Source organism: Neomonachus schauinslandi, chromosome 2, assembly GCF_002201575.2.
Source record: "Neomonachus schauinslandi chromosome 2, ASM220157v2, whole genome shotgun sequence".
Taxonomy (NCBI): domain Eukaryota; kingdom Metazoa; phylum Chordata; class Mammalia; order Carnivora; family Phocidae; genus Neomonachus; species Neomonachus schauinslandi.
In genome coordinates this window covers 51763002-51789789 of record NC_058404.1, presented here as the reverse complement: position 1 = coordinate 51789789, position 26788 = coordinate 51763002, and the positions used below count along the sequence as shown (strand labels likewise).

General features: G+C 46.8%; 1 protein-coding gene across 1 annotated transcript; it reads right to left on the bottom strand.

Annotated features, from left to right (window-relative positions):
• Positions 1–78: 78 nt before the first annotated feature.
• Positions 79–26158, bottom strand: C2H8orf74 (chromosome 2 C8orf74 homolog). The gene is made up of 4 exons (XM_021698750.1): positions 26111–26158; positions 24067–24259; positions 2678–3081; positions 79–318 (listed from the first exon to the last, which is right to left on the bottom strand). The coding sequence occupies exons 1-4, from the start codon at positions 26156–26158 to the stop codon at positions 79–81; spliced, it is 885 nt and encodes a 294-aa protein (XP_021554425.1).
• Positions 26159–26788: the final 630 nt, after the last annotated feature.

Genomic DNA, 26788 nt, shown 5'->3' with positions numbered 1-26788 from the left:
CACATCTCATAATACTTTCAAAATTGTCAATGGCTTTTCATCAGTCAGAGTCTTCAGTCAATGGACACCAGGGGCTCTCTACTTCTTCTTTGCTTTTGCTTTCTTTCCTTTGTTTGCTTTGTTGAACTTAAAAGATTCATCTTGGCCTGGCTGGCCAGTGATTGCGAGTGGGGAAGGGATAGGAGCATTGAGGTTCAAAGTCTTCTTCTGAAGTTTCAGATCCAAAATATCAAAAGTTATTTGTATCTCATACTGCAGCAGCTCCTTCAGGCATTCGATCTGGATGTGAATGGCCTCACTGATGAGATTTTCTAACTCCTGGAAGAAATGGAACATGGTTGGTGATCAGGGCTCTGGGGAAGGCTGAGGCCATCTGCAGATACAGTCCCTCCACAGGATCCAATTCTGAACACATCAGCTCCTTTTTCTGTATTCTAGAACTCTCCATTTACCCCACCAGCTCTTTTGGCCACCCATCTCCACTCTACTCTGTGCTCTGAGAGACTGACTTATAAGGGCTGCCTCAGTTGTCTACCTTACCTCTGGCTTTAGGTTGAGTTCAGCCAGTGGGAGGCACTGGCAGATCTGAGGCTGGAAAGAGAATGAAGTCTCTTGCTTCCCTCCCGATCTGTTGGCCATGGCTCTAATTCTCTACCTACATCTACACCTCCTATCCCATGGCCCCCTCCCACAGCTCTCTTTTTGGGTTCCAATGACTTTCTTTCCTTCTCCCTTCAGGCCTACTGTGGCAATAACCCTGTTTGAGGGGGTCATTTATTACTAATATTGTTCTGGGCCTATAAGTCAGTCCCATATTCCCCTACCTTCTGATCAATGCATGTTCCCTTTGGATATCATCCCTCTTATTTACCCTCCTGCACTCATCTCATTCTTACATCTCAAAGTTCTAGTAGCAGGCTTCATCAGAAGGGACAGGGTAAGTTGCTCAGAGAGTGGGCATGTCCCCCAACCAGCCAGCCATGGGAAGAATGGAAACTCAGCCACCATCTGCCATGTTAAACAGGAGACCCTATCTGTCATCTCAATCAGGACTATGGCATCATGGAATCCTGTGTTTCTCCAAATTCCCTGCTCGAGCAGCCAAACAGCAGAGGAGAATTTGTGCTTGTCTTGAGGGTGTTGGGAGACATACTTGGAGTATCTGATTGCCTAGAAGATATCTCTTTGAGATCTCATATTTTAACCTAAAAACTCATGCAAAATCTTACATTTGCCCCAGAATAACTCCTTGGTTGTTTTTATATAAAAATAATGTTCTTCCCCTAAGTCCTTGGGGAGGATTGTGCTCCAAGAGGATGCATCATGTTTATCCTATGGTGTTCAGCATCCCCAGCTCAGGCACAAGACCAGAGGCACACAGCGGAGGGGACTCTAGTCCACAAGCTCCACCAGGCAGGGACCAACAGCAAAGTAATGAGGGCTGGCAGGGGAGCTGAGAGGGGCAGGGAAGGACAGCTGTGTGGAGAATCAGGAGTGGGAGGGAAGGCAGCCCCTCGCATCTGTGGCTTCATTTACATATTCTAGAGTAAGGTCCGAAGGTCCCACAGAGCGGGTGGAGACAAGCTTTTGCTTAGGTTCTGTTGGGTCCTTCTTTGCTGGACATCTTAATGCACTAAGATTACATGGCAGCCTGATGTGCTATTTCTCTGGAAGACTTGACTTAACCTTAGAAGAGTATCATTTGTTCTGTTGTGTTAATTTCTCTTTAGAGATTTTCCCCATATTTTATATATATTTAAAGGAATACTTCATAAACCATTCACTCTTTGGCTGACAATTTAGAAACCTTTTGGAACATTTAGGTTCTGGGACTCTCCACCCCCACCCCAGCCCCAATCCCCCCAACACATGCACATAATTGTGTATACACATATGCACACAGTTGTACCTGTGTTCACAGATGATGCGACAGTGATGTTGTAAGTGCCTATGTCTAGTTTAAAAAATAAATTTGGACTCTGCCAGGCCCTTAAGAAGTTGGTTGCCCTGGGGCCATGCTAGTTACCATTTAGTAAAGAGCTGGTCATTGAGACTCTGGCTCCTGGAGCCTCAGTGGTCTTAAGACTGGTCAGTGGGGCAGCCTGATTTCTTAGATCCGTGCCAGACTCTTCTAGATTCTCTCTGACCCCCTAGCCCCACCCCTTTGCCTACCTCAGCATATCACCCACCTTGAGCTATCCCCAGTGGCCCTTCCTTCATCACCTTCCCCTACCCCCAGGCCTCAATGGATGAAGGGCACTGAGAGAATCTGTGGTGATTCAGAGCCTGGGGTCTTCTTTAGTGGAATCTGTCACTAATGAATGTTGCAGTGGAAAGAACTTGGACTTTGGGGCCAGCCAGACCTCAGTCCAAATGTAAACTCTACCACTTGCTAGCTTGGTGACCTTGGATGAGTTAATTAAATTCTCTGACCCTCACTCATCTCATTACGAAAATGGGGACATGAATTATACCTCACAGAAATATTTTGTGAAACATGGACACAAAGCCTGTGGCCCATGCTCAGTGACTGTCTGTCCCCTTCGGCCCTATCCCGTGTGTGCAGACAAAGGGGTCCTGTCTGTGAGTCTAACTCCAGCTGCCATGTTTTCTTGGTAGGAATGGGCATTTGTATGTGGCAGGTTAGCATCCTCCCACCTCGCAGACACAGCCTTACCTCTCTCTTCAGAACCCGGCTGGGCTGCTTGGGGACCTCAGAGAATGTTCTCTGTAACTTGTGCTCCTGTTCCAGGTGCAACGCTTCCTTCAGGAGCAGCATATTTGTGTGTTTCTGCACCTCAGCCATACTGAGCTCCGCCACCTGTTGCTCAAGCTGCCAGATGTCCCTGTCCATGCCCTCAGCCAGAGGGAGGGGCTGGGGTGGTGCACACACTTCCAGGTGTGTGACGGTCAGGTTGACTTCCTGGTCCTGGCCCAGGACATACTGGTAGAGTTTGTAGTGGCGGATAAAAGTGTTGTGGAAGTAGTCGCAGAGGGCCAGCAGATGAGTGGTGTTGAACTGTCCCTGGTAATCTCTGAGTTTGTTCCCCAGGATTGTCACAGCCTCAGCGATGGAGCAGCCTACAGGCACAGAGGGGTCAGGCATTGAGTGTGAACTGAGGTAAAGCTGAATTGATAGCTGATCAATATAGGTTCTGAACCCAGGTCCTATGAACCCAGAGCCCACATCCTACCAGCTATTCTATATTACCATTTATTAACTCTTAAAAGCTATGCAGTGTATCACATTTCCCCTTTTGCCTTGGCTTCTGGGAAGCTCAGCACCAATTTTGTGTAGTAACTTATATTTACCTCACTTTTATAGGATTATCCCCCTCTTTACCTATACTTTTACTTTTAACTCTCATTTTAAAGGTTTACTTCAGCTGTGCTTTATATTGTTTCCACTTCAAACCCTTTGGAAAGGAGATGAGGGTGTAAAAAAGGGATTCTGGTAAGAGTGGATCATGAGATGACTAGAGAGACAGATGTCTAGGCAACTGTTATTCTGGAGATATGTGTCACAGAGTTAGGCAAATATTGTTTCTACCGTGCAAAGATCCACTCTGGAGTTACACCTTGGGCAGTGCTGTCCTGAGCAAACCATCTTCTCCCATCCCCTCCCATTCACTCCTTTTGCTCACAACTGCATCAAAAGCTCAGGGTAGTGTTGTGGTTAAGGAGGCAGGACTCTTCCTAGCATATGATTGCATCTTAACAGAGCGGGTGGCTCAGTAAAGGGTCATGGCTAAACGATGTGTATGCTCTGGTGAACAGACATAATGCAGAGAGAGAAGCAAGATGAGGGACAGAGAAAGAACATGCACCAATGTAAGGATACCTGGGTCCTCACACAGACGCCATCTCTGAAGTGCACTGTAAACTCAGTCAAGTGTCTCTTGCTCCCTGACTCAGTGTCTACATCTGCAGAATGGGAGCTTGGGCCAGCTGACCACCAAGTCACATGCTTTTGGGAATTCCACAGTGCATCTAATGAAGATAGAGACCAAGCGTTGGATGCAGGGAGCCTGGCTTTCCTCCTGGAGTGGAGGCCCAACCTGTGTGTAGATCCCTCTCCTTGTCTCTCCTGTATGAGCCCCCCATGGAGCCCTAGAAGAGTCTTCCACCTTTCTGGCCAGAGGGCTCCATGCTCCTTTAGGAGAGGCAGTCTCAGTCTTGCCCACATGGTTGTTTATAAAGTCCTCCACACCCCACCCCCATTGTATGTTCATTTTGGCTCCTCACTCTTAGCTCTGTGTGGGAATATTTACCTTAAATCTCCCCAGAGTACTGAGATGGTAGGGCATCACAGTCTTAGAAAAATAGTGGTAGATGGAGCACTACTCCCCTTTGAACCTCATTAGAATGTGCTGGGAATTGTCACTTGGATGTAGACTTCAGTCTCCTGTGGAAGGGATGAAGAGAGGCCTCTCCACTGTGCAGAACTAAAGGTTGGCAGGCTGTGTTTTGCCCTTCTTTCAAGGCAAATCAGCAGGCTCAAAGGCCCAAGAGAGTGCTTCTGTTTCAGAGTGGTGTAGAGGGAGGGTTTGGAGGCCTGAGACAGCTCTGTCCCTTTCTAGCTGTGACACTTGGGCCTTCATTCCCACAGATGTAGAATGGGGGATAATTATATTTAGTTGATAGGATTGTTATGAGGATAAAATGGGATGATATGTCTAAGTGCCCTGCACAGAGCCTGTTACAAGGTAGTAATGAATAAATGCTGTAGGAAAAGAAGAGTTTGTTTCTGCCCTGTGAGAAAAGTTTCTTCTAGCCACATCTATATTTCCTTCCTTCCATCTCTCCATCTATCCATCCACCCATCCCTCTATCCACCTACCCACCTACCCATCCATCCAAGATTAATTTGTCACTTTTTACTGAGTGCCTAGGCACTCAGTAGTGCCTTAATTGCTAGGCACTATGCTAGGGCTGGCAATACTGTGATAAATAAGACACATCCCTTGCCTTCATAGTGCTCACAGGAGAGACACATAAGTAAATGTTACATGTGTAAAGAGAAACAGAACCAGGTGAAGAGGAATGTTCAGTTGAGGACAGGGATTCTCGGCTGAGAAGATAATCCATGAGCTACATCTCAGAGGCCTAGTGGGACTGAGCCAGTAAAGATAGGGAGGGAGGCACTTCTTGGATACAGCTTGAATGAGAGCACTGGGGCAAGAAGCTGCATGGCATGGGTGGAGAACAAGACCGGGTTTGTTGTTGTTGGCACTGAAAGATGGAGGCAGAATATGGTAAGCATTGAATGGAGAAGTAGGTGGAAAACAGATGGGAGGGCCTTGGACGTTGCATTCAGAATCCGGGCATTGGCACTGTAGGCAGTGCAGGGTCTGCTCAGTGTTGGAGCCCCTCTAGTTTATAGGGGGATTGGTGGGGGTAGGGTGGTCCGGGAGGTGTCAGTGAGAAGCCGGCACCCTGGGAGCGAGGAGTACGTCCACAGCCAGGAAGGGCATCCTAGACCAAGGCCTGGCACAAGGGTATCCAGGGTATGGTGGAAAAATAGGGGAAGGCCAGCATGTCAGGCAGGAGCAGCGGGAGAGGGGGAAAAAGGAGGACCATGATCTGACTCATGTTGTGGAAGGGGCATTGTTTTAACACCACCACCCTTAGGCTGCAACCAAATTCCTCCCATGGGGGCTTAGGAGGCCCAGCACGGCCAGGCCGCTACCCACCTCCCAACCTCATCTAGAATCCAACTTCACCTCTCACCCCAATCTTCCCTATAAACTAGTTATTTACTGTATGAAGCAAAAGTTGGAAGTTAAGTTTACTGAAAACAATTTTAAAAAATTATTTTTGTAAATTTTTTTGTCAAAGAAATGGCAGCTTTGCATGACATTTTAAGATTTGATTGCATTGCTATTATCATTAGGTATCTATATAAATTGCTTCTTTGAACATGTAATTTGATAGTTACAATTTACATAAGTAAATAAATTACATTAAAAATTACTTAGAAGGTACAGTTGTAATGTTAAGTTAGATGTTGATAGCTTTTTACTTTTAAACATTTTTTAAAAGATTATTTATTATTTGAGAGAGAGAGAAAGAGAGCATGAGTGGGGGGGAGTAGGGAGGGGCAGAGGGCGAGGGAGAGAGAAAATCCCCAAGCAAACTCTCCGCTGAGTGTGGAGCCCAAAATGGGGCTAAATCCCAACCAAAATCAAGAGTCAGATACTTAACCAACTGAGCCACCCAGGTGCCCCCATTAATACCTTTAAAATTTTCAATTTAAAAATTTTAGTCATCTTTAAAAAAATTTTTTTTTAATTTTTTAAAATTTAAATTCAATTAGCCAAGGTATAAGTACATCATTAGTTTTTTTATATAATGTTCAATGATTCATTAGTTTAACTGAATTAAATACAAAGAATAAGCTTTATGTATGTATAAAGCAGATGTACATACAATATGTAATCAGAATATTTATGATGTTAAAATTTGAAAGAGGTGGATCATTAGGGAAAAATGTCTAAAATGCCTCCTCAGTATGATCCAGCAATTCCACTTCAGAGTATACACCCAAAGGAAATGAAATCGGGATCTTGAAGAGCTATCTGTACTCCCATGTTCATGGCAGCATTATTCACAGTAGCCAAGACACCGAAGTGTCTGTCGATGGATGAATGGTTAAAGATATTGTGAGATATATAGATATAGATATAGAATATATATAGAATTCTATTCCATATCTATAATATATATAATATCTCTCTATATAGAGTATGTCTAGAGAGTATCTTCCTGTATACATAGAATATTACTCAGTCTTAAAAAAGAAGGAAATCCTGTCATTCCCAACAACATGGATGGACCTGAAGGACATTATGCTAATTGAAATAAGCGAGACACAGAAAGACAAATGCTGCATCATCCCACTTACATGTGAAATCTAAAGAAGTGGAACTCACAGAAGCAGAGAGTAGAATGATGGTTGCCAAGGGCTGGGGGGAGGAGAAGTGGGGAGATGTTGGTCAAGGAGTATGAAGTTCCAGTTACACAGGATGAATAAGTTCTGGAGATCGACTGTACAGGATGATGCCAAGAGCTAGTAGCACTGTTTTGCATATTTGAAATTACCTAGGAGAGTAGACCTTAAATGTTCTCACTACAGGTAAAAGTGGTAACTGTGTGAAATAACTAATTAGCCTGATTGTGGTAATCATTTCACAATGTGTATGTATATCAAAACATTACATCGTACACTTTAAATATTTTTCACTATTTTTATTTGTCAATTATACCTCAGTAAGGCTGGGGGTATTTCCCATAGAAAGTATTCAGAAAATAAAGTGGCTTCTAGGGGAACGGATAATGGAAAGAAAGGAGATGTGGCTTTAGCGTGCTGCAGTGTGCAATACCCTTTTCCCCCATGTCCTGCTTTGATTCTCAGAGCTTCTCACCTGTGTCACAGAGACCCAGCGGGCACAGGAACAGTGGCCCACGTATTCCTTGGCCCATCTCTCATGCTGGGAACTATCTGGCCAGGCAGTTGATCCTGGGGACCCCTTCATTCCTGAACTTGTGTCCCAGGTCAGCAGTCGGGAGGGGCCCAGGGCCAGTGGGAGCCCTGTGTTCCGTAATCACTTGGAGCTGTCCAAAAATACAGACCCCTCCCCACCACACACACACACACACACACACACACACACACACACACACATCTCAAAAAAGGAAATGTTGACTCCAGGGTGGGGCTGGCTTGGAAATGGCTGCTCCTCAGTTATGAGCCAGATTGAGCCCAAAGAACTCAGACGCTGACACGCAGGGAGTCATGACATGCCCAACTGGTAGAAGGACAAAGCCAAAGCCCCCAGATGCTCCATTCTATTGAGTGACCTTTACACAGGGCACCTGTCTTCAGGACCTTAGTCCCCTCAGAGGTCACATGGCCACTGGGTCCCTTCCTGCACAGGTATAACCTTTGTGCTGCTCGGATTTGGTGGGCCTTTTGTTCTATTCTTTTTTTGCTTTTGGAGAGGACACAGAATATGACACAGACTATACAAGTCTGCATTGCTTTTTTAATAGTGCTCATGTACATTACATAATGACATAATGAGAGTTGAAGACTCCTCTAAAAGCAACACGCAGGCAAGTGCCCCAAAACTGGGCACCGAAGTGCGGAGAGGAGGAAGGGGAAATACGAGGAGATGGGGTAGGTGCTCGCATGGGGAAAGCATCCTGACCCAGGAGGTTGGGGGGCCCGGAGTCACGGAGGGCTTCCTACAGAGAGGACACTGGAGCCCAGAGTGGAAGAAGGGGGAGGTTGGCAGGAGATGGTAGAGAAGGGCACTCCCAGAGAAGGGACCGCAGGCATAAAGGCTGGAAGCATGTAGGGTACATTGTGGGCATGTGCATGATCCACATGGCTCAGAGTTTCTGGGAGAAAAGCTGGAGTCTGGGGGACTCGCCTGGGGGGACAGAAGGGCTTGGTGTCTTCAGTTTGCAAAGGGCAAGCTTGTGTATGTCACGTGAAAGAACTGGACTTCAAAACAGAAGCTGGGCTCCTCAACCAGAACTCATGGACCCCAAGGACCTCCAAGGATGGGCCTCAGGGCCGACTGGCACCTTCTGAAATTGCATCCAGAATTTCACATGTACTTTTTTTTTCCCCCCTGGGGAGCGTGTACGTAGAAAGAATCATCACATTTCTGAAAGGAAATGAAGAACTGTGGCCGAGAGCTGAAGAGCCACTCAGAGGTCTTAAGCCGAGAAGGGGGAGGTCAGCTGGGTATTTCAGAGGCATGGTGGTGGTGTGCGGAGGATGGCAGGTATGATCAGTAAAGGAATCTCAGAGGCTAGGGGACCAGGGTGAGGTCATTGGTTTCTGATAATCAAAGCCAGACTCCAGGTTAGTGTAGAGGTGACTGTGTGTGAAATTTGTGAGGTGAATCATTGCATCTTCTCTGGGCTCCATGGAGCTAAACGAACATACTGGCAAGTGCCCTGTCCCTCCTTCTGCCTGGCCTGGCAGTCCATGGGGCTGGGATCCCCTGCATCTTCCAGACGTGGACGGCCACAACTGCCTGGTTTGTCAAGGCCGGCCCCTGATCTTCTCTATTTGGCTCCCGGCACAGAGCCCAGGTTCTGAGCCCAAACTCAGGTTTGAATCAAGAAGTCTGAGGGCTGGGGCACCTGGATGGCTCAGTCAGAAAGCATCTGCCTTCAGCTTAGGTCATGATTCTGGGGTCCTGGGATTAAGCCTCAAGTTGGGCTCCCTGCCCAGTGGGGAGCCTACTTCTCCCTCTCCCTCTGCCGCTCCCCCTGCTTGTGCTCACTTGTGCTCTCTCCCCCCATCTCTCTCTCAAATAAATAAATAAATTCTTAAAAAGAAAAAGGAGGTCTGAGGGTCCAGTCATGTTGAGTGACCTCAGCAAATGTTGGCAAGTGCTCCCAGCTACCTGTCATCCTGGCAGGTTCCCTGTTATGGACATGAACTATGGCCTTAGCCTTAAAGTCATAAAGCCCAAATATGGACTTCGTCCAGGGTCACTGGAGAAGGAGTCCCTGGGTTGGATTCTAACTTCCAGTCCCAACATTCTTTTGACCAGCTCCGGTTTTCAGCAAAGATCATCCCAAGCTGGCTCATAAGACACACTTTCTTGGCCCTCAGACCATTCTCCTTTTGCTGCAGGTTGAGGAGGTTCCGATGACTCAGAAACTCAAGGATTAAGTCTCAGAGAGAAGCCTCTGGCTGCCGGGGGACAGATCTGTACGTGCAAGTTGCTCTTCAATAACAGGGAGTGGCCTTCATTTGCATTGGCTGCTGGGAACTTCCTGAAGACAGTCCCCAAACCCCTGGAGGCCAGCACCTGCACAGGGATGCAGGCACAGGAGTAGAGGAGAGCAATGGGCAGGGAAAGAGCGGGGGTGGGGTGACAACACCAGATGCTCCAGAATCAGGGCAAAAAGGCACTGGGCTTGGACCAGCCACTGTGGGTGCCCTCCTCCCGTTGCCCCTCATATGTGGGGTCTGGGGCTGGGTGAGAGGAAGGGAGATGTGCTACGTCCCAGAAGGGTTGGGAACAGTGATGAGGTGCTGCTCCTTCTGGGTGGGAGTGAGGGGGAGGATCCAGGTGCCACCGGTGCCCCCTGACAAACCAGTTTGGTGGCCCCTGCCTTGGCTCGAAGAGGAGGAACCAAGTCAGGCTGCGGCCTGGCTGGCTTACCTTTCTGAACACCTACCAGGGCTGGCCTGGGATGGTGGGAGGCAGACAAAAGCACAGGACTCGCATCTCCACCCCCATTCTCCTTCCTTGTGTGCTGTCCCCTGCACTCAGGGGACATCTCTCTGCTCATGGTAAGGTTCTGCCAAACTCATTCACACCAAGGTGCCAACAACAGTGACAGCTCAGAAAACAGGGTATGCTTTCCTTGAGGCAGTAGAGGACTCTTGTTTGGGGAGTTTCCACTGGGCCCTGTGTGTCCTGGGTCATCTCAGGCTCCACTCAACCCCTCCTAGCTCTGTGAGGCAAGTGTAGGCACTTTACCCGTGAGAGAAACTGAGGCTCAAGGAGTCAAGGGATTTGCTTAAGGACACATAGCTGGTGGGGTGGGGAAGCCAGAATTCAAACCCCAGCCTAACCCAACCATCCACTTCCAAGCAGCCATGGGCTTTCTCTGTAGACCCTTGGAGGTGGACACTGGAAGGGGTCCCCAATCCTCCCCGTCACGGTTTTCCAAAGGATGTTCTGCAATCAGTATTATATAGAAATGAATGCTCTGCAGCCAGAGACCTTGAAGATATGTTGGACCAAAAGAAATTAAACAGAGCCCTTAATACGCTAGAGGGCTCGGCAAATGGCCAAAAAGGGTTGAGCATATGCAATATTTCTCAAATTTACTTGAGGCAAATAGTCTCTCAGACCAAGGAGCATATTTTGGCAACTATTAAACTAGTCTAGTCCTCTCCTGCTAGAGATGGGAAACTTTCAGGCCCCTTTCTGCCTTCATGAATCTGACTGTTCTAGATACCTCACGCAAGTGCAATCCTACCGTACGTAGCCTTTTGTTGCTGGCTTATGTCACTTAGCATAATGTCCTCAAAAGTCATCCAGAATTTCCTCCCTTTGTCAGGCTAACATTTCATTTTATGCATACATCGCATTTTGTATATCCATTCACCTGCTGACAGACATGTGAACCCATACGAAAGGGTTGCTTCTGCCTTTTGGCTGATATGAACAATGCTGCCGTGAACATGGGTGGACACATAACTGTTCAAGTCCCTGTTTTCAGTTCTTGGGGAGTTTATACCCAGAAGCGTCATTGCTAGGTCACATGGCAATCCTATGTTTAATTTTTTGAGGCACTTCCCTACTATTCTCCTGCCTAGTAGGTGTTTTGTTTTTGTTTATAAAATAAACCAATAGTCACATTAAAGAAAAGACCTACCCCAACAGCAGGATTAGAAAGATTTTGTTGACCCTGTAAAGATTTCCTCACTATTCACTCTCCTGGGACTCAAAGGATAAATATAGGGCCATGTATTTTAGACGGTCATGGGCTTTTGCTGAAACTCTTCTCTTTGTCCCCAGTGGTCCCCCAACCTCATCTGCTTAGCACAAGCACCCCCTCACTGTTCCTCATCCCCATTCCTCAAGAAGTTGATGTGCTTTTTTTTCATTAAAAAGGAAGTGTTTTTATTTTTTAAAGTTTTTATTTAAATTCCAGTTAGTTGACATACAGTGTTATATTAGTTTCAGGTGTACAATATAGTGATTCAACACTTCTATACATCACCCAGTGCTCGGTGCTCATTGCAAGTGCCCTCCTTAATCCCCATCACCAATTTCACCCAACCCCCACCTACCTCCCCACAAGTAACCATCAGTTTGTTTTCTATAGTTAAGAGTCTGTTTAAGAAGTTTGCACGCTTAATGCTAAATAGCTTTGGCAAGAAGAACGGACTCCGGGGCCAGAAGATCTCAAGGTTATTGATGGCTCTGCCCTTTACTGTGTGATAATTTGCAAGTTACCTAAACTCTTTGAACCTCAGCTGTCTCATTGTGAAATGGGTACAGAGTACCCACCCATCTACAATTTCTGTGAACATTAAAGAGATGATCTATGAGGAGAGCTCAGCACATAGGGACGGCTGAGTGGATATCCCATCTTCCCCATCCCCTAGCACAGTGCCCTGGTAATGTTTGCTGGAGAATGGCTGAGTAAGTCGGGTGGATTAGATTGATTCAGGGAGGAAGCTTGGAGGGCAGAACAGAAGTCTTCAGGCAGAAGGCTCAAAGAGACCCATTTCAATTCAGCAGCAGGAAGAACTTTCTAGAAGAAAGAGTTTTATTAGTGGAGCAGTCTAGTCTTGAGGAGTGAGGAGGCTTTTGGCTGGGGAGAGGATTCTTGAATAATGTGTGTGTGGTGGTGTTGGTGGGGCTTGAGTCAGGTGATCTCTTGGGTCCCTTTTTGATTCTAAGAAGTTATGGTGATTTCCATAGAGCTGACAGTCTTCCATAGCCACATCTAAGGGTGCTGTGGGTGCCTCGTGGCCAAGCTCTGCAGCTGTCTCAAGTTTACTGAAGGGAGTCCTGACTATGGATCTTCATCATCATCCTTGTCATCATCCCTGAGTTGAAAATGACTAAGTAATCCCATGGTCTCAGGGACACAGGACTGTACCTAGAGTAAAAATAGACTATTTCATACCTGTGCCTTGTCCCCTCTGATGTTGGGGGGCTCTGAGACTGACCAGCCTGTCCAGCTGACTGGTGAAGGACATGGGAAGTTAGAGGTAGAGTGTGAGGTCACTCCAAAGGGCCAGAGGTCAGCTTTGAGGGCACCAGTACCACCTGCCCACACACAGGTGGCACATCTGGGCCAGAACACATTAGCCAAAGGACACAGCTCCTCTTCTCAGCTGGGCCTGCACCACCCATCACCTTGGAGCCATCCTGCTGGGGGGCAGGATCCCAGGTGTGTGCTGTAACTCCAGGTGACCCAGTTAGGAGCTCCGCCCCCAGGTGTTCCACACCTGCTTCTTCCAGGTGCTCAGCTCTTGCTGCATGCCAGCAGTGTCATTCCACTCACCACGGGGTGCTCTCTTGGGCTTCATGCTCCTCAGACCCTCATGTGCCCCTTGACCAAAGATCCCTTTGGTCAAGATGGAATGTCACACGGCAGGACATGTGCTCTGCTGTCAGACAGACCTGGGTTCAAATCCCAACTCCATCTACTGGAGGTGTGACCTGGGCCAAGTTACTTCAACTCTCTGGGCCTCAATTCCTCATCATTAAAATAATGTCTATGATGCAAGATCACAGTGAGGATTATAGATGCTACATGTGAAAATGCCAAGATCGTAGAGTCCTCACTGTTCCTCCCTCTACAGGATATATGTCCCTCAGGGAAGGCTGAGGGAGGTTTCTATGGCATAGTCTTGATTTCTGGCCTACTAACAGTCTCGTCTGGAGCGCTGTGACCTTAGTGTATGGGCTGAACTAACAGTGTCCCCCATAATTCACATGTTGAAGTCCTAACCCCCTGTGCTTCTAGATGGGACTGCACTTGGAAATAGTCTTAAAAGAGATAATTCAGGTTAAATGAAGTCATGTGGGTGGTCCTAATCCAATATGACTGGTGCCCTTGTGAAAAGAGGAGATTAGGACACACACACACAGGAAAGGCCATGTGAGGTGCACAGGGAGAAGGTGGATGTCTACAAGCCAAAGAGGGATGCCTCAGAAGAAACCAACCCTGCTGATACCTTAATCTCGACTTCTCCAGAACTGGGAGAACATAAATGTCTATTGTTGAAACTGCCCAATCTGAGGTACTTTGTTAACGGCCCCAGCAGACTGACTCGTTCATGGAGCTATCTCTGAAAGGGCAGTTGCCCATTTGTCCCAAGAAATGCTCTCTCAAGATTTCAATCAATGGCCTTTGTGGAAGCTTCCACTCTCCAGCAACAAAGAAGTTGCCGCCAAAGCCCCACCTCAGGGTCTAGTGGGAGAGGCATGGGTTTCAGGCCACCCTGGAGAAGGCTGTTGGAGAAGCTACTTTCCAGGATGAGTGAAGGTGCATTTTCTCTTGGCTTGGGCTGGTCCTGAATCCCTGGAGGCTCTCCGATGTTGGGTGGGTACTCAAGGGCTGGTGGAGTAGACCCCGGGCATGACCGCGAGTGTTCTGGTAGGAAGAGCTTGTGCAGAGTACCTTGGGGACAGTAATGCCTCCTGCCAGCCCCAGGCTGCTGGGAGCAGGTGGTGTGGCTGCCTTCTATCCTGTGGCTGCCAAGATGACATTTCCTGGAGAATCAGGAGTGGCCATGGATGGAACTACAGATAGGGTGCTATGACCCACTGGGGACCCCCCTGGCTACCCCATGCCTCCACCAACTGGTCATCAAGACCCACTTCCTCACAGGAGGGCCCTCACCGGGCCCCAGGATATGGAGCCAAGCCAGAAGGAAAGAGGTTCTTCTAGCCCAGGTGTGTAGGGAAAGCACCAGAGAGTGAAGCCTGAGGCAAGAGAGTCTGTCCCGCTCCCACCTCTCACATGCAGCAACATGCCAGTCTGAGATAGGATACGCAGGGCCTTCTGGGTACCCCAAATCTCTGCCACTCCTGGATGCAAAGTTGGAGACCGCAGCGTTCCCATATGCCCCAACACCTCTCTCCTCTCCTTTACCGGAGACTCAACAGGGTGTGCAAAATCTGCCCACTTCCTGCGATTTCTTCCCATTAGGATGGAGCTGGCAGCTAATTGTTTCTCTGTGCTGTGCCTGGTGACTTCACTCCAGGCGCCATGGACACAGCAGGATGGGATCTGCCCAGGGCTTCCTGCAGGCTGGCGGAGGAGGTGAGGTCGACAGGACTCTCTTTTGGCCTGCGGTTGAGACCAGAACATCCTGGTGAGCCAGGACAGAATCAGCTTGTGCTTTTGAATAAAGGGCAGCACTTTCCCTCCTGGTACTAAGGCCTGATTGGGCCAGGTGATAAGCTGGGCTGGCAGCAGTCCTGTCAAAGCTCTGAATCACATAAGCCTCCTTAAACACTATCTGCCACCTTTGTTATCTAGTATGCAAACAGAACTCAAACATCCTTAGCCTCAGATTAACAACAACAACGACAACGACAACAAGAATCCCCGGAAAAGCTCCCTTCCAAGAAGAGTGACAGTCTACTGTGGACATTAGCTGAAACAGAAGCTTGCATGTGAGCTGGCCAGCCAGGGGGACCCCACTGTCTGCATCCTGCACCCCACCACTTGTGATAGATGGGATGTGTATCCCTGAGCAGGGGCAGGGTGGGATGTGAGATGGGAAGGGCTACAACTCTTTCGGGACCTGACCTGTTGTCTTACCAGCTTTTCCTGCCCCTTGCTGCCTGGATCCCCTAACAAGGGTAGTGAACAGATGCCTTCCCCCTCATGCTGCTGGGCAGTGGCACATCTTCACATGCGTGAACTTGGGGCTGATGCAGGAGGGTCTGAGACTGGCTCTGGGTGGCAAAGTCTGGGGCCCTAGAGGGTGTGGGAGTGTGAGAAGGCCCTGGGCTCTGAGATCAGCACAGGGGGCATCTCAGAGGTGGTGGACAGCATAAGTGCATAGGGCCTTGGCAGGGACAGGTTGAACAGAGAGAACATTTGGAAAACACCCTCTGGAAGATGGAGCTGATGTCAGAGGCCCTTTTGTCCAGCTGGACATTGGCTCAGTTGGCCCCCACTGGGGTTAGGTCCCAGGTTAGGAGGGGAATTTACCCAAAGCTGGTAGGCACAGGAAGAAGCAAAGGATATATGGGCCAACTCCTGAGAGAATGTGGTCTAGACCTAGGTAGTGTGGCTCAAACAACACCAGGCGGGAGAGAAAGGGAAGATCAAGTTTGGGTCGGGAATTGGGTAGAATGGGATCAGAACTAAGTCAGTAAAGGCAAGGGTTTGGGAAACAAAGCCAAGAGGAGCAAACCAGGCACCCTCAATGAACAGTGATGAAGGGTTGCCTCCTGCTACAGGGGTAAGACCTACATTTCTAGACAGACAGTGGAGCCCATGGGAGTGGCTGAAACACCTGAGGAATGGGTATTATAACAATGGCCAACCAGTTGCACATTCACAGGGCTTCCTATGTACCAGTCACTGTTCCAAGTGCTTTACATAAATGAACTCATCTAATCCTTGCAATAATCCCATGAAGTTGGTGCCATTCCTGTCCTCATCTTGTCCTCACAGTCATCTGAAGCACAGGGAGGTTAAGGGACTCTCAGAAGGTCACATAGCAAGGAAATGGTAGAACCAGGATTTGACCCAGGGCTCTAAGAATGGTGAGGACCAGTCCAGCCTGAGACTGGGGTTGACTGTAAAGTGAGGAGGAAAATCCCAGGGAAGAAGGAAGCTTCAGGTGAAATTCTATTCCCTGTCTCCAGAGTACTGATGAACTTGTTCATGCTCTTGCAAGTGTCCCTGTACTGGATTTCTGAGAAACACTGTGGGCATGGCTGCCATGGAGACGCCATCTGGGCCAGGCTGACCATCTTCAGGAGCAACAGGCATCATCCTGAATGGCATTATGGGGGGCCCAAGGTGAGCAGGACCTAGCTCAGGAAGCCTGGTTCTACTGTGGCTCTGTATCCATGGGTGCTCCCACCACACCCCATCGCCAACTCCCTGCAAACCACAGCCAGCCTGGTATTGCTCTCAAGAGTCAGTGCTCACAACGAGTCAGTTACCTGGGAGCGGAGTTGGAAACAGTCTTGTCTGCCTCTTTCTCACCTCCCTACTTCCCAAACAAGTCTGCCAGTTTCCTTTACCTCCCCGGCCTGCCTCTGGCTGAAGTGCCAGCCCCTTGGCTCTCAGCCCATTGTCCTGCCCCACTCCCTGTGATGCAGTGTCAGCTGGGTTAGTGTTGGCATCTGAGGAGAAAGGGCCTCGGATGGTCTCTGCTAACCTTGGGAGGGAGTTGATGCTGCTTCTGGACATGTGGAGGCTGATCCCTACTGGGTGCTGCATCAACGTGCATGCAACCACATCTTATCGTGCCATCTCTGAACCACATCACTCTCTCAAGTCTTGGGTCTTTGTCCCTGCAGTCCCCTCCTAGGAATAACAGCTAACTCTCACTGAGTCCTTACTAGGCACCAAATGCTACGTTATGGGCTTTATGTATGTAACCTCATTTAATCCTTAAAACAATCCCAGGAAGTGGGTGTTCTTGCTTTTTCCATTTTTTTCAATGTGTAACCAGAAGCTCAGAGGTGATGTGACTTGCCCAGGACCATACATCCAGTAAGGGACTGAACTAGGATTGGAATGTTCCCTTTGAGTGCTAAGCCTCCTGATGGATTCTGTCTTCAGTGAGTCAGATTTCAGCATGAGGGGCCCACCCAAGAGCTTGTTCCTATTCAGTGTTTGTACCAACCATGCTTCTCAAATTTTGAGATGATTTAAAGATAAGGGGAAGAACTTGAAAGCTGGAGAGCCCAGGATCAAGATTTAAAAGATGGCAGGAGAAAGGAAAGATGGCCAACACTGACAAGATGGAGTCAGTGGGGACAATTGTAAAGTCTTGCATGTACAATCAAAATTGCCATTGCACAAGGGCAGGATGAAAAAATGGTTCCCATGTGGGACTTCCTTCCCAATATAAATCAATGTGACTTTGATGTTGATAAAAAAAACATACCCGTAGGCTATATAAACAGGAGTATCATCACCAGGACAGAGGAGGTGATAAAATCCCTAATAACTTCACTGATCAAATTGCAGACTGTTTTGTGTTTGGATTTGGATGACGTATTTTAAGAAAAATATTGACAAACATAAGTATGCTCAGAGAAGGGCAGAAAGAGGGCAGTGGTGGGGAGGTAGGGGGAAAGGGTCTATGGAAATGATACTATATTAAGAATGACAAAAATAACTGGGGCTGTCTAGTCTAAATGTAAAGACATGATAGTCACATTATATAAACATCATGAGATATCTGCAGGGCCTGCATTCTGGTTCTAGAGGACAGACTTTGAGCATTCGAGTAAAAGGTGCAGAAGGCAGATGTAGCTAGATATATATAGGAACTTCCAAATGACAGCAGTGGTTGTACAAAAGAATGAATTGCCTCAGAAGGAGGGAGCACCCTGTTGCTTGGAGGGTGTCAGCAGAGACTGGAAGAACCTTGTCGGCTGGTTGGCGGGGCTCCCTGCTGTAGAGGGAATTAAGCTTCCAGATCACCAAGTGTCCTTCCAACTGCAAGATTTTAGAAGTCCACAAGGCATAGCTAGGCTGTGCTGGCAAGTTAGGCGATAACCAGAAAAGCTGTATGATCTAATCTCCTGAGTTTGAAGTTGGGTTTGCATCATCATTGACTGTTTTTCACGGACTCAGCCTGTGGAAGGCTCTGATGGAAACTTGAAAGAGCCTGAGTTCCCACCTGCTTGGGGCTGACATTCTTCTTCCTGCTCGTCAGTGTTTGTTCTGGCCATGAGCCACTGTAGAGCTCAGCCGACAGGGTTGAACTCTGGTACCTGTGCATTGCTGTGAGCAGCAAGGAGCAGGACCTAGAGGGATGCCAGGAAGGACCCAGGGTTGGGGGTTGGGTGGGGGGCTGGGGTGGCATGAAGTTTCCGAAGGATCTCTGAAGCCAGCCCAGGAGCAATGCCATGTCTGGCTCAAGCCTTCAGACCGGGATCACTGGTTTGGAGGAGAGAAGTGGAAGGAAGGGCACATGAGCACTGCAAGAAATAAAAGAGGCTGATCCACATGCACACAAGATGTGTGATTCAGTGCCAGCCACTAAATGTCTTGAAACAGAGGAGTGACGGGATTTTATTTGTGCCTGAACAAAATCACTGTGCTGGTCAGTGAAAGGATGCAGTACAAGATTTGAAAGCAGTAGGCTGGTCAAAAGATGGAGGTGGGTTAGAAACAGTGGTGGACAAGGAGCTAGTGAAAAGTGGTGAGATTAGGGAGGGACATCAAGGTACGACTGCTCGGACTGGTGGGTGAGTTCTGGGCACATAAGGGATGGGGATATCATGTACAAGGAGCAGAGCATCGTGTGTCCCATTTGTATGGCAGCTGTTATGCTACACGTTAAAACAATATTATACTTAAAAATATTTCGAAATAAAGAAATACAGAAAAGTTCCAAAAATAGTACATAATCAAGGCAGTGTGGTATTGAAAAAGAATAGACAGATAGATGAATGGTGCAGACACAAGAGAGAGTCCAGAAATAGACCCACACAAATATAGGCAACTGATATTTAACCGAGGAGCAAAGGCAATACAATAGAGCCAAGATAATCTTTTCAACAAATGGTGCTGGAACAACTGGACATCCCCATGTAAAAAAATGGAATCTAGATACAGACCTCACTCCCTTCACAATAATTAACTCAAAATGGATCACAGGTCTAAATCTAAAATACAATACAATTAAACTTCTAGAAGATAACATATAAAAAGCCTAGATGACCTTGGGTTTGGTGATGACTCTTTTAGATACAACACAAAGACACGGTCCATGAAAGAAGAACTGATAATTTGGACTTCTTTAATGGGACTGGAGGAGATTATGCTAAGTGAAATAAGTCAAGCAGAGAAAGTCAATTATCATATGGTTTCACTTATTTGTGGAACATCAGGAATAGCGTGGAGGACATTAGGAGAAGGAAGGGAAAAATGAAGGGGGCGGGAATCGGAAGGAGAGATGAACCATGAGAGACTATGGACTTCAGGAAACAGACTGAGGGTTCTAGAGGGGAGGGGGTGGGGGATGGGTTAGCCTGGTGGTGGGTATTAAGGAGGGCACGTACTGAATGGAACACTGGGTGTTATACACAAACAATGAATCATGGAACACTACATCAAAAACTAATGATGTAATGTATGGTGATGAACATAACATAATAAAATAAAATAAAATAATTTAAAATTTCTGCAAAAGACATTGTTGAGAAAATGAGAAGACAAGCCACAGACTGGGAGAAAATATTTGCAAAAGACACACTTGATAAAGGACTGTTATCCAACACAGACCAAGAACTTTAAAAAATTCAACAAAAAGAAAACACCCTGCTTGAAAAATGGGAAAAAACTTAACAGACACCTCACCAAAGAAGTATATATATATATATATATATATGGCAAATAAGCATACGAAAATGTGATCCACATCATATGTTTTCAGGAAGGCAAGACACCACTACACAGCTATCAGAATGGCCAAAATCCACAACACTGACAACACCAGATGCTGGTGAGGTTATGGAGCAATAGGAGCTTTCATTCATTGCTGGTGGGAATGCAAAATGGCATAGCTACTTTGGAAGACAGTTTGACTGTCTCCAACAACACTAAACATATTCCTATCTTACGGTCAAGCAATCTCATTCCTTGTTATTTACCCAAAGGAGTTGAAAACTTATGTCTACATAAAAACCTGCACACAGATATTTATTGCAGCTTTAAATTGCCAAAATGTGTAAGCAACCAAGATGTCCTTCAGTAGATGAATAGATACATAAATTGTGGTGCATCCAGACAATGGAATATTATTCAATCCTAAAAAGAAATGAACTATATGGGGTGTTATACGCAAACAATGAATCATGGAACACTACATCAAAAACTAATGATGAAATGTATGGTGATTAACAGAATATAATAAAATAAAAAAAAAGAAATGAGCTATCAAACCATGTAAAGACATGAAGGAAACTTCAATGTATGTTACTAACTGAAAGAAGCCAATATGAAAAGACCGTATGATTTTAACTATATGACATTCTGAAAAAGCCAGAAGTATGGAGATGGTAAAAAGCAGTGGTTGCTAGGGGTTGGCGGAGAAGGAGGAATGAATAGATGGATCGCAGAGGATTTCTAAGGCAGTGAAACTATTCTATGTGATACTTTAATGGTGGATACATGCCATTATATGTTTATTGAAATCCATAGAATGCACAAAACCAAGAATGAATCCTAATATAAACTCTGAACTTTGGGTGATAATGATGTGTAAAGGTAGATTCACCAATTGTAACAAATGTCCCACTCTGGTGGGGGATGTTGACAGTGGGGGAGGCTGTGCATGTGTGGGACAGGATTTCTGTGGGAAATATCACATGTGGAATTTAAACCCTCTGCTCTATTTTCCTGTGAGCCCAAAGCTATGCTAAGAAATAGTCTACTAAAAAATAGCATAACTGAAGCCATAAAACTCCTACAAGAAAACAGGAGGAAACCTCCTTGACATGGGTCATGACCATGACTTTTTGGATATCATACCTAAAGTATAAGCAACAAATCAAAAAATCAAAAATAAACAAGTGGGACTGCATCAGAGTAAAAATCTTCTGCACAGAGAAACTAATTACCAAGAAAATAAAAAGGCATCTTATGAAATACGAGAAAATATTTGCAAAGACATATCTGATAAGGTGTTAATATAAGGAACTCATACAACTCAATAGCTAAACCCCAAATAATCTAATCAAAATGGGCAATGGATCTAAGTAGGCATTTTCCCAGAAAAGATATTCAAATGACCAATAGGTCATGAAAACAGGCTCAATCTCACTCATCACCAGGGAAATGCAAATCAAAACCACAATGAGATATCTCGTCACACATGTTAGAATGGCTAGTATCAAAAAGACAAGATATAAAGTTGGCGAGGATGGGGAGAAAAGGGAACCCTCATGCACTGTTGGTGGGAATGCAAATTGGTGCAGCCACTGTGTAAAACAGTGTGAAGTTTCCTCAAAAAATTAAAAATAGAGCTACCCTATGAGCCAGTGATTCCACTTCTGAGCATATATGCAAAGAAAGTGAAATCACTATCTTAAAGAGATATCTGTACCTGCATGTTCGTTCCGGCATTATTCACTGCAGCCAAGCCATGTAAACAACCCATGGCCCATCAGTGGATGAATGATAAAGAAAATATGATATTTTTCAGCTGTAAAAATATTACTCAGCCATAAAAAAGAAGGAAACCTTTTGCAACAGCATGGATAAACCGTAAGGGTATCAAGACAAATACTGTAGGATCTCACATGTGGAATAAAAAAACCAAAAACCAAAAAACAAAAAACTGAACTCATGGAAATGAAACAGACTGATGGTTTCCAGAGGTAGGTGGGCAAAATGGATGAAGGTGTTCAAATAGTACAAACTTGCAGTTATGAGATAAATAAGTCCTGGGAGTTAATGTACAGCATGGTGACTGTAGTTAACACAACTCTGTTGTATATCTGAAAGCTGGTAAGAGAGTAGATCTTAAAAGTTTTCACCACAAGAAAAAAATTGTAACTACGTGAGGTGATGGATATTAACTCAACTTACTTTGGTAATCACTTTGCAATATGTACATATATCACATCATTACATTGCACACCTTAAGCTTATGCAATGTTATATGTCAATTATATCTCAATAAAACTAGAAAAAACATAGTACAAAGAAATTTTTCCCAAAATACTTAAAGAATAAGCAGCCCACAAAATGCCCCATCATCAGATTGCTTTCATGTACGTTACCCAAACACGGCATTCGTAACTACCACCATCAGAATCGGGGGATCACCCTTGACACACCACTGTTGCTTAATCTCCAGACCTCATTCGAGTCTTCCCAGTTGTCCCTTGTATACATCCTTCATAGCAAAAAGGACCCAAACTGAGGCCACATGTCATGTTTAGTGGCCACATCTCAGTGTCTTTCAGTTCAAAACAGCTCCTCTGTCTTACCTTGGCTCTCAGGACCTTAACGTTTTTGAAGCTCACGGGAGAGGGACTTTGTTCAGTGCCACTAATTTAATGCTTTCTTGTGATTAGATAAGGTTCTGAGTCTTTGCTAGGACCATCACTGAGGGATGCTGCGTTCTCCATTTGCATTCCACCAGGTGGAACATGATTCTCAATGTGTACTTTTACTGATGACGTTGACTTGGATCATTTGATGAGGGAGGTGTCTACTGGGCTCCCTTGAATAGAAGTATTCTTTTTTTTTTTTTTAAAGATTTTTATTTATTTATTCATGAGAGACAGAGAGAGAGAGAGAAGCAGAGGGAGAAGCAGGATCCCAAGGAGCAGGGAGCCCGATGCGGGACTCGATCCCAGGACTCTGGGATCATGACCTGAGGCGAAGGCAGACGCTTAACCGACTGAGCCACCCAGGCGCCCGAATAGAAGTATTCTTCTCCCCTTTGTGATCAGTAAGAATGTTGTGGGGAGGAAGTATGTAAATATCCTATTTCTCATCAAGCATTCACCTACTGGTCTTAGCACTTATTGATGATTCTTGGCTGAGTGTTACTATGATGTGGCCAAAGAGGGGCTGTTCCAGATATTTGCTTAATGAATGAATCTGCAGCTCACAGCCCAAGAGGTGGATGGGTGTGATCACATTCCCTTGTGCTATGGGGTCATAGGGAGAGATGGTCTTTCTCTTCTCATGAAGCCAGGGCAGGGGTGGGAGAGATGATCCCTCTATAAACTCACTTGACTGCTTTTACCCCATCCCTGCCAGCAAGCTGAAGCCTGCAAGGATTCCTCCAAGACATTCAGCAGACCAAAACCTGATATGTGGAACAATTTGCAGTCTTTCAGGAATGCAATGGGGAGTCAGAGAAGAGTTTTAAACAGAGGAGTCATGTGTTTAAGTAAAAACAAAGCGAAACAAAACAAAAATTATGAATCTTGGCCCTTACCTCCTTCCCTGAAATAAAATCTGACTCCACCTCTGAGCCTACTCTCAGCCAGGTGCCCCAGAGGTATTGATCTGATAATGAGAGTCATACTAAAGTGTAAATGACTCACCAAGAGACAAACACTCTGGCTGCTGTGTGAACAGCTTGGACTAGTGCAAAATTTTCAGCCAGGGAGATGAGTAAAAAGATCCAGAAAGGACATTCAGTTTGCTTCACTTTCCAGAAACCTAGACAGGAACCTTGTTTCCAAGCATGTGAGGATGCTACATGTCGCAGAAAGAAAGGAAGGGGCTCCCAGCTCCTCAGAGGGTTCCTGAGGCTATGGACCATAGGGGTGTCCTGTGCCCCCCATTCCCCAGCAAGCCTCTCTGACTTCTGCTCCAGACGCCCCATACCTTTGGTTTCCTTGAGCAGCTCTTCTGTGAACTTGACCACCTTGGCCACTTCCACCCATGGGAAGCCTTTGCCCACTGCAAAGATGATGCTTTCGTAGAGAGTATCCAGCAGAATGCTTCGGCGGGAGTCTCTCACTTCATCAAACTCCTCCCAGTTCAGCAGTCTCCGTAGATGCTCCCTACCTTTTGGTTTCTGCAGGGCATGACATGAGGGATGGAGAGTGAGACTGAAGAATCAAGATGCCATCTTCACTGGGCAAACCACTACTGGGGTCTTCACAGGACTCCCCATTGTCCTGAAGAGTGACCAGGAATGTGGGTGTGCCTGAGCAGAATTATGCTTTCATTTCTGGACAGCTTTTCCTCCCCATTCTGGGAATGTGCTCTCCTTTCTAGCACCGCTCCTTCCTCTGAGAGTTCTCATGCTAGTCACTGCAGCTTCCAGGTTTATATGCCTCCAACAGGCTTCAAGCCCTGACTTACGCTCCCTCCTTCCTCTTCCTTAAAACAAAATTTGAGGGCGCCTGGGTGGCTCAGTCGTTGGGCGTCTGCCTTCGGCTCAGGTCATGATCCCAGGATCCTGGGATCGAGTCCCGCATCGGGCTCCCTGCTCGGCGGGAAGCCTGCTTCTCCCTCCCCCACTCCCCCTGCTAATGTTCCCTCTCTCGCTGTGTCTCTCTCTGTCAAATAAATAAATAAAATCTTTAAAAAAACAAAACAAAACAAAACAAAACAAAAAACAAAATTTGACTTCCCTCTGAGTCTGTTCTCAACTAGCTGCCCCAGAGGCATTGATCTGATATGAAATTCACGTTAAAGTGTAAATGACTGCAAAGAAACTTGGTAAGGCTATGCTTTTGAGAAGGACTATGTCTTACTTGGTGAAAATTCAGGCACTTTAGCAGACCAGCATGGGAAGCTTGATCAGAGTCCTAACTATAAAACCCCAATTCACCTGAGTGTTTGTCTGGCCCTTCCAGAAAAGTTTTTATAGAACGTTAACAGATGTAGGAGAAGCAAGTGCCTTTTAAGGAGGGGGTAAGACAAGGTGTGGCATGAAGTGGAGACCCACCAAAAATGGGAGTGCTGCTTCTCTGGGGTGAGGGGAGTCTCTGGCTGGGGGAACTCCTGTAGGGGAACTGATGACAGAATTGCTGCCAGGGGCATCCAGAGACTCCTCTCTCACCACCTGACCGAGACAGCGCTTCCCTGCAGCACTCACAGATCCCCAGGTTGGTGTCTGAGGGGACAGCTGGCTGGGAGATCTAGAGCAGCTGGTGAAAGCACATGCCCTAGGGTGGGGAAGGAGGCCCCACCAAGAAAGCCTTTGCCTGGTGCCTGCCCATCAGCTCATGGCTGCAGGTCAGAAACTGATCTGTGCATATAGTCACATGGGGTCCTCTTGCTTGAGCTCTACAGCAGTGCCTTGCCACCCCTCTGTGGACAGCCCTGCTCTGGAAGGAGCTTGCAGAGAGCTCCAGGCCCTGCTGTTGGGTCCTCATTATTACATAGCCACCCCCACCACCACCCTTGCTCATGTCTTTCAGCCTCAGAATTGGCTCTGAGAAGTCAACAAAATCTGCCCCCAGCCTGCATTAAAGCAACAACCCTCTTCCCCCCACCCCACCCCACAACCACACACACACAACCACACATGTTGGCATACAAGCCCAAAGAGCTCACAGGGCCCTGAGGCTCTCTGGTGAGAGGTGGCATCCCATGGTGACCAGCCCCAGGGACCTCCCTGGTCCTCCTCAGAGTAGAGGAAGGCACAGTGTCTTTGTGCTCATCTCCTCCTTCGCCCCAGTCAGGCTCTGTCCCTGTAGGAGGAAATAATCTCTAAGCTCCAAAGGCTGGTAAGCCTTTGGCCTGGCATTCCAGCTGGCACACACTGATTGGGGGCCTCACAGATGGTGTATTGGGAAAGGAGTCACGTCCAAGGTGTCTATCTGAGGAAACACCATTGAGGGGCCACTTCTCACACACACCTCACCATTACATCAATCTGAGCAAACTCCTTTTAAAAGCTGTCTTTTCTTTTCACCTGAAATTGGAAGACTTTTTTTACTCCCTGGGGTGTTAAGAGTGCCATGGCCCCTGCATCCAGTTGCTAGGAGACCTAGCCCGGACTGACTCAGAGTTTCTGGAACCCTGGGGGTGAGTGTGCCAGCTTTGTGAGGTCATGAAGACCTGCTTTGAAGTGGCTTTTTCCAGGCTTCTTTCCTCCTGGCCCCTCCTCTCCAGCTGGGCTCTGGGTCTCATATCCCTACACCTGCTTCAGGGGCCTTGATCCTTAACCTCTCCTTCACAAGAGGTGAGTTTTCTCACGCTTTCCTGTGAACACTCACGAATGTCCCCCATCCTACATCTCCTTTAACCCAAGCCCCACTTCTCTCCTTCCTTTCAGGGTCAAGGATTTGTCTCCATGAAAAGATTGGCCTCCAGTTGCTGTCTTCAGGTCCTCATGGACTTTCCTCCAACCAAGATCTGGTTTCAGATTCATTCTTCTTCCTTGGCCAGTAGCATCTGTGACTCCCAGTTTCCTGCATCCTGACTTCACTTCAGGGTGCAGAAAATAGTTCTGTGGGGGTGTCCTCTAGCTCGGTGCCCAAACACCCACATACTGAGATGAGTAGGGATCGAGTCTCTTCTCTTGGGGTTGGTAGCTGAGCTGTCTGATCATAGGGCTGCCTCCACTGGTACCTTCCCAGGCCTCCTTGTA